Source organism: Chiloscyllium plagiosum, unplaced genomic scaffold (genome assembly GCF_037043375.1).
Source record: "Chiloscyllium plagiosum isolate Xiang-an unplaced genomic scaffold, Cpla_swu_hap1 HiC_scaffold_23, whole genome shotgun sequence".
NCBI classification, from domain to species: domain Eukaryota; kingdom Metazoa; phylum Chordata; class Chondrichthyes; order Orectolobiformes; family Hemiscylliidae; genus Chiloscyllium; species Chiloscyllium plagiosum.
The window spans coordinates 23272937-23289110 of NW_028270161.1; the positions used below are offsets into that span (position 1 = coordinate 23272937).

The 16174-nt window shown below is 43.5% G+C and overlaps 1 protein-coding gene across 2 annotated transcripts in view; it reads right to left on the reverse strand.

The window, feature by feature from the left end:
* mapk8ip2 (mitogen-activated protein kinase 8 interacting protein 2) overlaps positions 1 to 16174 on the reverse strand; it is a 76814-nt gene that overhangs the window by 18496 nt on the left and 42144 nt on the right. Inside the window, exons 3-6 of one of the 2 annotated variants that reach the window (XM_043713913.2) lie at positions 15536 to 15739; positions 14836 to 14911; positions 3150 to 3341; positions 579 to 3029 (exon numbers count right to left, since the gene is read on the reverse strand). In XM_043713913.2, coding sequence (XP_043569848.1) covers positions 579 to 3029; positions 3150 to 3341; positions 14836 to 14911; positions 15536 to 15739 — 2923 coding nt within the window. Of the gene's footprint in view, positions 1 to 578; positions 3342 to 14835; positions 14912 to 15535; positions 15740 to 16174 lie in introns of both variants that reach the window. The other variant, XM_043713911.2, reaches the window with a different exon arrangement.

A 16174-nucleotide genomic window follows, 5' to 3' on the forward strand; every position in this document is an offset into this window, starting at 1 on the left:
CCATCCCCTCACTGTAAGCTCACACCTGCACCTCTTACTTCAATATCACCCTTACTTACATCATCTTAAATCTCCATGCTTTGGTTACTGACCCTTCTGTCAATGGAAACCGTTTCTCCTTATTTATTTTATCAAAACAGTTCACAGTTTCAAATACCGCTATTCCTCACCTTCTCTCCCCTAAGGATAACAACCCCAGCCTCGCCATTTTCTCTATTGACTCTCACCATTGTATTATGACAAATGCCTTACACTGTACATCGCCCAGTAACCATGGGAGTATCTTATGTACTGCATTACCTTCCTCTCTATCTCAGCAGGTTATTCCCAATTTTATGAGAAGGACATATATATCTTCACAGGGGATTTTACATGAAACTATTCTCAGAATGTGGAATCCTTAGAAGTGACATAATACAAATGAGCAGAAAATTCATAGCTCCATACCTTTACGGCATATATAGAATACAAGTTACTTATGACAGAATCTATCAACATGGAAACATTATTAGCATATGGTTAACACTGGATCTCACACACCATGCATGCTAAGTTTTATAATGGGACACATAGCTTACTTGAAGATCGAGAAGTGCTGTTGACAAAAACATTGAGGAATTTCTTGGAAAACTGTGTGTCGGCTTCAGGTGATGAATCCTCAGATGAGTTCTCGATGTCATGTCTCTCTGTGCAGTCCCCAAACTCATTATCCATTTCCAGCTCACAGTTGTCGCACAGTGTTGAGATTTCACTATCATCACTCAAGATGGAGGTGCAACGCTTCAAACTGACGAGCTCTAAAGTAGTGTTCTCATCTACCACCAGGGTATACTTAATAGAGTCATAGGCCAATGACTGGTCTAGCTGCTTGCTGGCTGCTCTGTGCAATGGGGACAGTTCCTTCAGGTTGAAAGGTCCATTTGATGGGTCACTAAAGGATATGGGTATTTTGGGGCTTGCATTAAATGAAGAAGATGGGTTTGAGCATTTATTGGGACAGTCAGTCTCTTCACTGACTGGCTTTGATTTCGTTTGCACCTCAGAAGTGAGCGGCCGAGAATTCAATTCAGTTAATCGATTTTCTAAAATAAAAGCAGCCTCTAGGTCTTCACTGAAACTTGGAGCATCCATGTCGTGATCTGGATTTATTCCTTGAAGGCTTTCCATTGGCTCCTCATACTTGAAGCTTAGTGTGGAGTTTGGCATTATGGTGATGTCATCATCCTCTTCATTTGTGCAACTGTCCTTAAAATCCTTGCTTAGCTCTGCTTCGGCTTCACAGGAATCAACTCTTCCTGGAGTCAACGATACACTATGATTGCCTACTCTCACGGCTGCATCATCGGGTGGATTACTCAAAGCCAGGTAAATGGTTGCTGGTTTATTGTTAGAAGTTGGCGTTAACTCAGGTCCCTCAGCTCTTGTCTCTTTTCTTTTATCCTCATCTTTGGAGAACATTGCATCTTCAAAATCATCATTGCTATCCAATATCTCAATGTCTAAGTCAAGATGGTCTTTGTTTTTCGAATCTCTCTGGCCTGTGTCATTTTGATGCCCTGAAGTGCACAGTAGCTGGTTAGCGAACACTGGCTCGATCTCAATGTCAGAACATGAGGAAACGGTCTCACTGAAGGAATGAGTCTGCATCCAGCCCTCGTCTTTGACAGTGTGGGAGCCTTGTGAAATCATTGTGTTGATCATGTTACTAAGAAGCCAAGGGGAGTCAGAACTTTCACTTAGATCAGCGTCCAAATCATGTTCAGAACACGAAGACTCAGAATCATTACTCAGTTTATCATCACTGTTTTCTTCATCATTATCTTCTGTTTGTGATTTCGGGCTTGGGACCTGAGACAGCGATGGATTTGGTATAATATCAAGATATGTAGGCCTGGCAGTACTTTCATTCCTACTATCTGGTCTCAACTCTGGAGTTTCTGGTGAAGTAATCTGTTTTTTTGTCTGGTCCGGATCTTGCAAAGATTCAGCAATAACATCAGTAAGATGGTCTATTATTAACTCTGACTCTGAAACTCTGGCAGAAGTACGTGAATTATTTTTATCTGTAGCACATACAAATCTTCCTGTATACCCACTGTCAAGGTCCCATTCAGCAACTGGGTTTAATGTATTGACGTCGGTATTACTGGCTGTCTTTATCAAGTACAATCGATCTTTAACATTAGAAGTATTTATTTCTCCTTCCCAGTCAATCTCAGGATCAGAGTTGGGTGAACTTGCTTCTTCAATTGAGTTGGTTAAGTGTGATGACCGACCACTGCTGCTCTCACTGGTAAGGTCTAACTCGGTCTCTGAGATGGAAGAAATCATGTTACATGCAGCACTGTTGTCACATGTTAGTCTTTCTTCGAGTTCTTCCAATTCTGAGTCAGAACCAGAGGAAACACCATCCTCACTTTGGTACGACTGCATAAATTTCTTGGTGCTTTTACTGGTGAGATCTGCCACGATGCCTGGGTCAGAGGAAGGAGACACTGTATTGCTATTGGAACTAGATGGCTGCACATAGTCAACAGCTGTCTCTCCTGTGTCATGGTCATGGTCCATCTCTGAATCAGGAGCCGAAGAACTCATTGCAGTGGTGGCGGGGCTTGTCAAATTTATTTGCTCGAGAACGGGGGGCACAAAAGCTGTTTGCTCTGTGGATGCTCTGTGCATCTTGTTTGCAATTCCAAATTCTAGTTCAAGCTCTGCATCAGACACAGGAGTACAGGAACCGTTGCTAAGGTTGGATGGTGACAAGCATTTACTAGTGGCAGCAAAGGTATGGTCAGCTTCAATCTCAGTATTCATTCCTAATTCAGAGGCAAGTGTGTACATTTCACTGGATCTATTAGCAGAACAAGAATGTCCCTTGGAACTGCTGCTAGTCAAGTCTTGTTCCAGCTCTGTATCTGAGCTTTGTGATGTGATATTGTCTGCTGTGTTAGTTTGATGTGTATGGCTATCATGGCCAGCTTCCATTTCAGGGAAAGAGCTTCCTGACTTTGTGTGTAAACCAAAAGACCCTGTCGGAGAGAGACAGTGTTTAGCAGGTTCTTTGTTCACATGCAATGATGGACATGGCAATGATGGCGATACAATATTCATATTATGATCCTCTATGAGTTGGTCAGCCTTGCTGTTACCGTATTCCAGAGTATCCCGCCGATTCCCTTCGAAATCGTACAGTAGAGGTTTCAGAGGTGACTGGGATGATGCGGTCTCCATGTGTTTCAGTTGTGATCCAGGGCCATGTGGTCCAGACTTCGGGCCAGTCATGCACCAGCCAGCCTGGTGGACACTATCTTGGATACACAGATGAGGAGGGGTTAAATGGCCTGTAATGACAAATGAACTCCTATTAGAAAAAAGAAAACGCATTCATATTGTTTCTCTCACAATCATAAAGTGTCCTAAAATTCCAAAGATGTACTTCTTGATATGCAGCAAGCCAAGCTGGAATTTTTAAAATGCAGGCAGACACTTAATTCACAGAAATATCCTTTGAAAAGCAATAAGGCCAATGATTGGACTATTTGTGTGAGCAAGGTGGTAAAAACAATGACTGCAGAGTGTGAGCAATGCTGGTTGGGGGTAAATTTGACCAGTTACCAAGGAGAACTGCCTTGCTTATCTTCTCATAATGCCATGGAACTTTGCTTGGACATCGGTTGGAACAGGAAACTTTAGCGTATCACCTTGACTTGGAACTATTTTGTCATTTCTTTACTGGTGCTGGTGTATCTACACCACATGCACTGCAGCCGTTCAAGAGGGCAGCTGACCACCATCTTCTGGGAAAACACAATAATTGCTGGCCTAACCCTGTGAAAGAATAAAACAGGATCTCATCTGAAGTTGTCACCTCTCACAGTGCAGTTCATTCTCAATACTGCACAGAAGTGTCAGCTCAGATTGTAAACCCCCAGTCTCCAGACTGGGACCAAGTCTTCCAACTCCGCGTTATTATTGAGCTAAGCCTGAGACCCGAAAAAGAAAAGGATGCTGCATAGATGAAACTCAACATTCTGAAGGCACTTAAAATGAAATTAATTATTCTGAAGTATAGTGGCGATATAAATTTGTCAACCATAGTGACCATTTGACAGAAATAACGATCCCACAATCAATCTCCAGTGTTCTGCTGCATTTGGTTGAAGACGGCTGGTTTGGCAAGGCACCAGGAAAGCCTTTCATTCTGCTTCCAATAATGTGTTGGCGTCATTAACATCCACATGAACTGTTAACCATCTAGTCCAAAACACACCAAAACGTTGAATTGCCTTGGTTACACTCAAGGAGTAGAAAAGGAAATACAGAATGTAAACTCATCTAGGCCCTTCAGTGTAGGAATGGATCATTCAACCCTCAATTCTGGCCCACACTTCACTTAGATCATGGATGAACTGTATCTAGATTACAACTACCAACTTTGATGCAGTGGCCATAAATTCTCTTGCCTAATAATAAAAATCAATCTTAATTTTGAAATTTTCAATTGACTTTCTGTTCTATAACTTATGTGGGGAGGTGGGAGGTATCTGATATGGTGGTGGAAGATTGGGGAGGCGGGGGGGAGGAAGTGGTTGTGGTGTTGGATATGGAAGAATGAATGTTCTAAATTTCCACTAAAAGTTTGATACAGTATTCAACATTTTTCAGACTGTCTTACATATAGGAACAGTTCTATCAACCTATTCATTTTTGCCCCATTTTGTGCCTGACAATATTGTCTCAACTGGAAGATCATAAAATTACTATCCCTATTTCTCTATTAGGACTTCAGTACAGAGGCACTGAAAAGAGGGAGATATATGATCTGTTTCCATGCTGTATATCTCTACATGTAAAATAAAAATGGATAAAAGTTGCAGGAACACAAGTCCTTCATGACAAGTCACTTTAATTATTCAAAGATAAGCTGTGATAAAAACATTATAATTGCAAGGAAGGTGAGCCATTCCAACTTATTTTCACATCAAGTAGGAGATAATCTTAGATTTTGTCCTTAGAATAAAATAAGCAATGAGATAATGTAGAATAAGAGGGCATTTATGAAACTATAATGAGATGGGACATCTCCACTCAAGATGAAAGGAAATGAGATGACCAGGGTCATAGCCTCAATGGGTAATCTCGAGATGCCATAATATAGGATAAAATTAACACTTACTTGGCGAGGCATAGGCTAAATAAGGATGGATCACATGGGTTTGCACAATATTCATTGTATCTGATGATTTTAACCAAACCTTTTCAGGAGTTAGAGAGACTCATGAGCAAGTGCTGGCATAATAATCCACTTATCTTCCGGAGACTTTCTCTCACCTCACCCTTCCCAGTCCACCATCTTGAAAGTACTAATGCTACCTTCCAAACTCCCCTGAAGGTGAAGAAACTTTTATTACTCACAACTCTCAGTGAGGATACTATAGAGTTGAAACTGAAATTAATTCTGGTGGATTCCCTAAAACTAGCAGAAAATAATTTCACAGATTGATGCAGCACTGATAAAGGTCATTCAGCATATTGTGTTTGTTGCTGTTTTGATGGCCTATACAATTAATCTGACACCTCATTCTTTCCTCATTTTGTATATTTTTCACCAATGTCACTACTGTATCTGCTTCCACCACCTTTTCATGCAGTGCATTCTAGATCATTTCAACTCACTGCGTAAAAAAGTTTCTTCATGTCACTCCCAGCTCTTTTGCCAATCATCTTAAATCCATATCATTTTGTTGTCAGTCCATTTGGTAGTTAAACCACTTTCTCCTTACCTATTCTATCAAAATGATCAACACTTCCATCAAATCTCCTCTTAACAGTCTCTGCTCCAAAGAAAACAACCCCCAGCTTCTTCAGTCTTGCTATAGGAAGGATATTGTTAAACTGGAGAGGGTTCAGAAAACATTAACCAGTGTGTTGCTTGGAATGGAGGTTTTGAGATATAAACATAGGCTGAATATGCTGAAACTTTTATTCCTTGGAGTGTAGGAGGTTGATGGGTGACTTTATAGACATTTATAAAATCATGAGGGACATAGATAAGTTAAACAGGAAAATCTTTTACAGAGAGCGAGGGAATTCAAAACTGGGAGGGCATATTTTTAAGATTTTAAAAATGACATGAGGGAAAACAGGAATGTGCAGGCTGAGTGGATTAGCCATGGGAAATGCAGGAGGAGGGAATGCTCTTCGAAGGTTGGTGTGGACTCAGTGGATTGCACAGCCTATTTCCACACTGTGGGGATTCTTTAACTTCATTGTTTTGGTACTCTGTTCCTCTATAATAAAGATAAGGTGTTAACATTTAAAAAATCTTCGGAACTTATTTATCCACCATCAAACATTTATATGCTTATCACTCCTTTTCCTCACCCACCTCCATCTAACTCCACAATACCACATCTCTGTTCCTCCAACTACTAAAATTGCACTTAGTTCATTCCCCCCCCCCCCCCCCCGCTTCTTCCTATCAAGATGTACCCTCACAGTTCTTTGTTTTAAATGTTATCTACATCACAGATTATTTTTCCGCTCGCTGTCTCCTGAAGTTTATTACTATCTTGAAATTGTGCCCTCTCTTTTCAAGATCAAGTCAAAAAGAGCAGTGTTCCTAAAACTGATGCCTGGGAACACTTCTGTATACTGAAAAATAACATCCAAAAAATAATAGTTCAATGTTCTCGTAAAAGTTCTGAAGAAGGTTCATTGCACCTGAAACGTTAAACTCTGCTTTCTCTCCACAGATGCTGCCAGACCTGCTCAGTATTTACAGCAATTTTGTTTTTGTTCAATATACTATGTTTTTTCCATATTTTAGACAATTTTGTATCCAGGTTGTTACTGTTCCACTAATCTCATATGCTTTCATTTTGCTCACCAGTTCATTATGTGGTGCGTTGCCAAAAGCTTTATGAAAGCCCAAAAACCACATTAACTTCATAATGTAGGAGCAAGTTACTGCAGACGCTGGAATCTGTACTGAAGATAACAATGATGCAGATCACAGTGAGTCAGACAGCATCCATGGACAGAGAGCAAGCTAACGTTTTGAGTCTGGATGATTCTTCATCAGAGTCTAATGAAGAGTCATCTCGACTTGAAACCTTAGTTTGCTCTCTCTCCATGGATGCTGTCTGACCCACTGTGATCTCCAGCATTTATTGTCTTTGGTTAACTTCATAAAGCTTTTCCATTACTTTCATCAAATGACTCAGGCAAGTTCTCACAGACTCATAGTCATTTCAAGCACAGAAACAGCTGTTTAGCCCATCAATTCCATTTATCAGCTTTTGGCCCATAGCCTTGAAAGCTATGATAATGCAAGTGAATGTCTAAATATCACTTAATTATCATGCGAGGTGCTGACTCAACCCTTGGTGGCAGTGAGTCCCATCACCCCCTGAATCAAAAAAAATCTTCTCAACTCTCTTAGCCTTCTATTACTTACCTTAAATCTATTTCCTCTACTAACTTATCCCTCTACTCATGGAATAAGTGTCTTCCTTTCTGCCCTATATTGCTTCTAAACTTATACACCTCTGTCAATAGACAATAGATAATAGGTGCAGGAGTAGGCCATTCTGCCCTTCGAGCCTGCACCACCATTCAATATGATCATGGCTGATCATCCTTAATCAGTATCCTGTTCCTGCCTTATCTCCATAACCCTTGATTCCACTATCCTTGAGAGCTCTATCCAACTCTTTCTTAAATGAATCCAGAGACTGGGCCTCCACTGCCCTCTGGGGAAGAGCATTCCATAGAGCCACCACTCTCTGGGTGAAGAAGTTTCTCCTCATCTCTGTCCTAAATGGTCTACCACGTATTTTTAAGCTGTGTCTTCTGGTTCGGCACTCACCCATCAGCGGAAACATGTTTCCTGCCTCCAGAGTGTCCAATCCTTTAATAATCTTATATGTCTCAATCAGATCCCCTCTCAGTCTTCTAAACTCAAGGGTATACAAGCCCAGTCGCTCCAGTTTTTCAGCGTAAGGTAGTCCTGCCATTCCAGGAATTGACCTCGTGAACCTACGCTGCACTCCCTCAATAGCCAGAATGTCTTTCCTCAAATTTGGAGACCAGAACTGCACACAATACCCAGGTGTGGTCTCACCAGGGCCATGTAGAGCTGCAGAAGAACCTCTTTGCTTCTTTACTCAATCCTTCTTGTTATGAAGGCCAGCATGCTATTAGCCTTCTTCACTACCTGCTGTACCTGCATGCTTACCTTCATTGACTGGTGTACAAGAATACCCAGATCTCTCTGTATTGCCCCTTTACCTAAATTGATTCCATTTAGGTAGCAATCTGCCTTCCTGTTCTTGCCACCAAAGTGGATAACCATACATTTATCCACATTAAACTGTATCTGCCATGCATCTGACCACTCACCTAACCTGTCCAGGTCACCCTGTAATCTCCTAACATCCTCCTCACATTTCACCCTGCCACCCAGCTTAGTATCATCAGCAAATTTGCTAATGTTATTACTAATACCATCTTCTATATCATTAATATATATTGTAAAAAGCTGCAGTCCCAGCACTGATCCCTGCGGTACCCCACTGGTCACTGCCTGCCATTCCGAAATGGAGCCGTTTATCACTACTCTTTGTTTCCTGTCAGCCAACCAACTTTCAATCCAAGTTAGTACTTTGCCCTCAATACCATGCGCCCTAATTTTGCTCACTAATCTCCTATGTGGGACTTTATCAAAAGCTTTCTGAAAGTCCAGGTACACTACATCTACTGGATCTCCCTTGTCCATCTTCAGACTTACATCCTCAAAATATTGCAGAAGATTAGTCAAGCATGATTTCCCCTTCATAAATCCATGCTGACTCTGACCTATCCTGTTACTACTATCCAGATGTGTCGTAATTTCATCCTTTATAATAGACTCCAGTCCTCTATCAACCCTCCTTGCTCTGAGGAAAGCAATCCAATCTATCCAACCGTTACTAATTGTTCAGATCTTCCAGCCAAGGTAGCTTCCTGGTTAATCTCCTCTCCACCAGTTCGAGCCCAATCACATCATTTCTATAAGGTGGTGATCAGAACTACATGCTGTGCTCTAGTTGTGACTTAACCAGCACTTTATACAATTCCAGCATAACTTCCCAGCTGTCATAGAGTCCAAGAGTTGAAACAGACCCTTTGGTCCAACTCATCATGCTGACCAGATATCCTAAGTTAATCAAGTTGCATTTGCCAGCACTTGGCCCATATCCCTCTAAATCTTTCCTATTCATATACCCATACAGATGTCTTTTAAATGTTGTAATTGTACCAGCCTCCATCACTTCCTCTGCCAGCTCATTCCATACACACATCACTGTCTGTATGAAAAGGTTGCCCCTTATGCCCCATTTATATCTTTCTCTCTCACCTTAAACCTCGTTTTGGACTCCTCTGCCCTGGGGAAAAGACCTTAGCTATTCACTCTATCTATGCCCCTCATGATGTTATAAACCTCTTGAAGCTCACCCCTCAGCCTCTAATGGCGGAGGGAAAATAGCCCCAGCCTATTCAGCCTCTCCCTATAGCTCAAACCCCAGCAATTCCTGCACATCTTTTCTGCACCTTTTCAGGTTTTCATTCTATGCTTCGGCTAATAAAGGTTATATTCCATATAGCTTCTTAACCACCATATCTGGAATCTGTGAATACATCCATCAATGTTCTTCTAATCTTTAGTATTTTCCAATGTCCTCCATTCTCAATGTAATCCCTTGCCTTGTTAGCCATCTCCAAGTGCATTATCTCTCAGGTTTCCGAGCGGAATTCTATTTACCACTGCTCTGGTCACCTAAGAAATCCATTGATATCCTCCCGTAGTTTGCCACTATCCTCCTCACTATTTACCGCCTGACCAATTATTGTATCATTCATTAACATTCTTGGTCATATGTCTTACAAACATCAAGGGGTTTAGGATCAATCCTTATGGAGTACAGGAAACAGACTTTCAGTCAGAGAAACATCCCTCTGCCATCACCTTCTGCCTTGGATCCCACAGGCTCTGACTTTCTTGTCCAATCTGCAGTGAGGGACCTTATCAAAAGCCTTGCTAAAGTCCATGTAGACCATATTAAATGCATTACCCTCATCAACATGACCTCCTGAAAAAGTTCAATCAAATCTGTCAAACACAACGTTCCCTTACCAAATCTATGCTGACTGTTCCTAATTAATCGGTATCTTTCCAAGTACAGATATATTCTGCTAATCATTTCTTGCTAATAATTTCCACATCGCTGGCCTGTAATTTCCTGCTTTATACTTTCCTTTGCTCCCCAGACAAACTGTAACTATGTTGCATATGGACCCTGGCTCCTGGCATAAACTTAAAAAAAATGCATTTGCTATTCCCAAATCTGAGGTGAATTTCACTTCTTTATTTTGACTTTCCCAAATGTTAATTCATTTTATCCTGAGATGTTTTCCTCAAACATTTCCCCAACATTTTGATGTTGGGCTGACCAGCCTGCAGTTTATCCCTTTGGATTTTTGTAGATGAGTAAAACATTTGCTACAAAAATGGAAATTCCTGGTGAAACTCAGCAGGTCTGGCAGCATCTATGGGAAGAAAGCAGAGTTAACATTTCAAGTTGAGTGAACCTTTATCAGAACTTTTTCCACTGCCAGACCTGTCGAGTTTTGCCAGCAATTTCTTTTCTTGTTTCTGGTCTCCAGCATCCACAGTTCTTTGCCTTACATTGTTAGAACACTTGCAGTCCTCCTATCCCCTGGCAACACCCCCATCCCTTCATTTATGTCTTCAAAGTGTGGAAGTGTGCAAAGATATTTGAAATTTGCTGTACTGATAGTTCCTGATGGCAGTTTTAAAATGTTTGTGGGAGGTCTTGTCTCACAAATTTGATTGAATTTTTTTGAGGAAGTGACAAAGATGATTGATGAGGGTAAGGCTTGTTGTTGATGAGGTTGTTACTTACATGGACTTTACTAAAGCATTTGACAAGGTCCCTCATGGGAGGCAGGTCCAGAAAATTAGTAATATGGGATTGATGGGGAGATAGTACAAAATTGGCTTGGTCATTGAAGACAGAGCGTAGTTGTGGAGGGGTGTTTTTCGAACTGGAGATCTGTGATCATTAGTGTTCCTCAAGGACCAGTGCTGGGACCTCTTTTGCTGGTAATGCATATAAATGATTTGGATGAAAATGGAGGTGATTTGGTTAGTAAGTTTGCAGATGACACAAAAACTGGAGTTGTGGATAATGAGGAAGGTTGTCAAAGGATATATCACTTGGAAAGTTAGGTGGAGAAACAGAAGATGGAGTTTAAACTGGGCAAGTGTGAGGTGATGCATATTGGAAGGTCAAATGCAAGAAGAAAGCATATAGTAAATGGCAATCTCCTTAAGAGCACTGATATACTGAAGGATCTTGGGGTGTGAGTTCATAGTTCCCTGAAAGTGGCATCATAGTGGATAAGATGATAAAGAAGGCACACACCGTGTTTGCCTTCATCTGTTGGGACGTTGAATGTAAAACTTGGCAAGTCATGATATAAGACTTTAGTAATGTCACATTTGGAGTATTGTGTGCTGTTCCAAAGGAAGGATGTGGAGGTCTTGAGGGTGCAAAAAGGGTTTACTAGGATGTTGCATGGCTTTCAGGGGCGGTTGGACAAATTTGAATTGCTTTTGCCAGAGCATTGGAGGCTGAGAGACAAATTGATAGAAGTGTCTAAAATTATGAGAGGCATGGATAGGGTGGATAGTCTCCGAGGACCCCTTCGCCCACCTCCAACACACTGCATCCACCTGGACACCCCGCGCTGGCCTATTACCTGCCCTCAACCTCTTCATTTCCAACTGCCGCCGAGACATTAACCGCCTCAACCTGTCTATCCCCCTCCCCCACTCCAACCTCTCACCCTCACAACACGCAGCCCTCCAATCCCTCTGCTCCAATCCTGACCTCACCATCAAGCCAGCGGATAAAGGGGCGCAGTGGTAGTCTGGCGCACTGCCTCTACACCGCTGAAGCCAAACGCCAACTCGAGGACACCTCTTCCTATCGCCCCCTCGACCATGACCCCACCCGCAATCACCAAACCATCATCTCCCAGACCATACAGAACCTCATCACCTCAGAGATCTCCCACCCACAGCTTCCAACTTCATAGTCCGGGAACCCCGCACTGCCCGGTTCTACCTCCTTCCCAAGATCCACAAGCCTGACCACCCTGGCTGAGCTATTGTCTCAGCATGCTCCTGCCCCATGGAACTCATCTCTACCTACCTTGACACTGTCCTATCCCCCCTAGTCCAGGAACTCCCCACATACGTTTGAGACTCCACCCATGCCCTCCACCTCCTCTAAGACTTCCGTTTCCCCAGCCTCCAAAGCCTCATCTTCACCATGAATATCCAATCCCTCTACACCTCGATCCACCATGACCAGGGCCTCCAAGCCCTCCGTTTTTTCCTCTTCCGACGTCCCCAACAGTACCCTTGCACCGACACTCTCATTCGTTTGGCCGAACTGGTCCTCACCCTTAACAATTTCTCTTTGAATCCTCCCACTTCCTCCAGACCAAAGGGGTAGCCATGGGCACATGTATGGGCCCCAGCTATGCCTGTCTCTTTGTTGGCTACATAGAACAGTCGATCTTCCGTAATTACACCGGCACCACTCCCCACCTCTTCCTCCGCTACATTGATGACTGCATTGGCACCACCTTGTGCTCCCGCGAGGAGGTTGAGCAATTCATCAACTTCACCAACACATTCCACCCTGACCTTAAATTTACCTGGACCATCTCTGACACCTCCCTCCCCTTCCTGGACCTCTCTATCTCCATTAATGACGACCGACTTGACACTGACATTTTTTACAAACCCACCGACTCCCACAGCTACCTGGATTACACCTCTTCCCACCCTACCTCCTGCAAAAATGCCATCCTGTATTCCCAATTCCTCCGCCTCTGCCGTATCTGCTCCCAGGAGGACCAGTTCCACCACAGAACACACCAGACGGCCTCCTTCTTTAGAGATCGCAATTTCCCTTCCCACGTGGTTAAAGGTGCCCTCCAACGTATCTCGTCCACATCCCACACCTCTGCCCTCAGACCCCACCCCTCCAACTGTAACAAGGACAGAATGCCCCTAGTGGTCACCTTCCACCCTACCAACCTTCGCATAAACCAAATCATCCACCGACATTTCCGCCACCTCCAAAAAGACCCCACCACCAGGGATACATTTCCCTCCCCACCCCTTTCTGCCTTCTGCAAAGACCGTTCCCTCCGTGACTACCTGATCAGGTCCACGCCCTCCTGCAATCCACACTCCCATCCTGGCACCTTCCCCTGCCACCGCAGGAATAGCAAAACCTGCGCCCACACCTCCTCCCTCACCTCTATCCAAGGCCCTAAAGGAGCCTTCCACATCCATCAAAGTTTTACCTGCACATCCACCAATATCATTTATTGTATCCGTTGCTCCCGATGCGGTCTCCTCTACATTGGGGAGACTGGGCGCCTCCTAGCAGAGCGCTTTAGGGAACATCTCCGGGATTCCCGCACCAATCAACCACACCGCCCTGTGGCCCAATATTTCAACTCCCCCTCCCACTCTGCCGAGGACATGGAGGTCCTGGTCCTCCTTCACCGCTGCTCCCTCACCACCAGACGCCTGGAGGAAGAACGCCTCATCTTCCGCCTCGGAACACTTCAACCCCAGGGCATCAATGTGGACTTCAACAGTTTCCTCATTTCCCCTTCCCCCCCCTCACCCTAGTTCCAAACTTCCAGCTCAGCACTGTCCCATGACTTGTCCTACCTGCCTATCTTCTTTTCCACCTATCCACTCCACCTTCTCCTCCCTGACCTATCACCTTCATCCCCTCCCCCACTCACCTATTGTACTCTATGCTACTTTCTCCCCACCCCCTTCCCCCACCTCCTCTAGCTTATTTCTCCACCCTTCAGGCACTCTGCCTTTATTCCTGATGAAGGGCTTTTGCCCGAAACGTCGATTTTACTGCTCCTCGGATGCTGCCTGAACTGCTGTGCTCTTCCAGCACTACTAATCCAGAATCTGGTTTCCAGCATCTGCAGTCATTGTTTTTACGTAGGGTGGATAGTCAGTCTTTATGGCAGGGTGGAAATACTGGAAGACATAGGATTAAGGTGAGAACAGAAAAGTTTAAAGGAGATGTATAAGGATAGTCTTTTTACAACTGGGTGGTAGGTGCCCGGATCACACTGCCAGGGGAGGTGGTAGAAGCAGATATAATTCATTTATGAGGCATTTAGACAGACGTACAAATAGGTTGCAAATAGAGGGAAGTAGACCATATGCAGTCAGATGGGACTAACATAGAATGGCATCATGCTCAGCATTGACATGGTGGGCCAAAGGGCCTGTTCCTGTCCTACATTATTCTATGTTTCACATTCTATGTTTATCTAGTTATTGCAATTAGCCAGGCTACCAATGAGTGCCAGTAATTCACTAGTAATGTCAACTATGACAACCAAGCTGCTGGATGGAGATGAAATGTTCTGGGCAGTGAGACACAAATAGCCAGCTTTTCGAGACTGAAAAAGATCAACAAACTGAGAGAAAAAATGTTGCATCTCACTGCAGGTGAAAACTGAGCTTTAAGAACAGTTCCTGTTGTGGAAGTGTTGAAATAGGGAGTTAAATCCAATAACATTTTCCTGATATTATTGATTCATTTGGAGAAGGTGTGAGGAAGGAACAGAAAATGGAGAAATCCTTCCCTCCTATTTCCCATTGGTGACTATCCTGGGGGGATAACAGCTTTAAAACATGTTACTACTTACCATTAGAGGAGTGTAGCAGTGTCTCCTGCCAGCTAGCTTTCCTGGGAGAGAAGCTGGCATTGTTATTGAGAGAATCCTGAAAATGAACAGGAACAAGTGTAAAGAATGCAGACAACTCCAATATCCCGAAATCTTTTCCCATTGTGACCCCAGTTTGGTGTTTGGAAATTTCTATGACCCTAGACCCAAGAGAACTGGGTAAATGGACTCTGTGGGGCAGGAGAATCTATGGGAGTGCTGAGGTGCAGACACCTCATATGGGGGCTGGGAATTTCAAACGCTGGTGAAAATGTGGTGGGAGGGGTGAGGGAGAAGGGATGGTTAAGGAGGGGAGGAGAGATCTCAGTGAGTAGGGGAGGATTGTGGAGTTATATAATCCCGAGTTTTTAAATGAAAGCACACCTACTTTTCCACAGAGGTTTTCAGAACAGAATTCTGGCCTCAAAGATAAATGAGTTAAGGCACACCCACCATTAAAAACAATGTAACGTGGAGGAGGCAAGGAGCTGTTATCATTTGGTCAGAACACCATGACAGCTTTTGCCATTGTGGATGCGACTCTGAAACTTTAACTGGTGATCCCACTGGGCTTCACAACCCACAGTTGTGCAAGTAGATCCCAAAATGTAACAATGTTTTATTTTAGTTTTTTTTTTCAAAAATCATCCTTCTCTTGTGAATACTTCGTTTTTGCACCAACCTGTGAGTGGGAAAGTGGAGTGGCAAGGTTTAAGGTGGAAGGGCGCGTCTGTTGGATGGTTGTGGCAGAGGGTGAAGGCAGCAGTTCACTTTCCTCCATGTCATCCGTATCGTCAATCATTTCAAATTCCTGCAGGTCATCCTGGAAGGAGCAGATCTCAGTCACAGCCTGAGGTGCACCTTTCACATCCAGCATCAAACAGTCCTAAACAAGTGAACATAGCAAAGAACGCTAATTAACACAAGGAACTGAGAAATCGGCATTCATGAGGACTAAGAAGCTAGAACACAGGAAATACTGAGAAACCAGAATACAGGGGTTACTGAGAAACCAGAGCACGGGGGTTACCAAGAAACCAGAATACAGGGGTTACCGAGAAACCAGAACATAGGGGTTACTGAGAAACCAGAACATAGGGGTTACCGAGAAACCAGAACATAGGGGTTACCGAGAATGCAGAACACGGGGTTACCGAGAAACCAGAACACAAGGGTTACCGAGAATGCAGAACACAGGGGTTACTGAGAATGCAGAACACAGGGGTTACCGAGAATGCAGAACACAGGGGTTACTAAGAATGCAGAACACAGGGGTTACTGAGAAATCAGAACATAGCGGTTACCGAGAATGCAGAACACA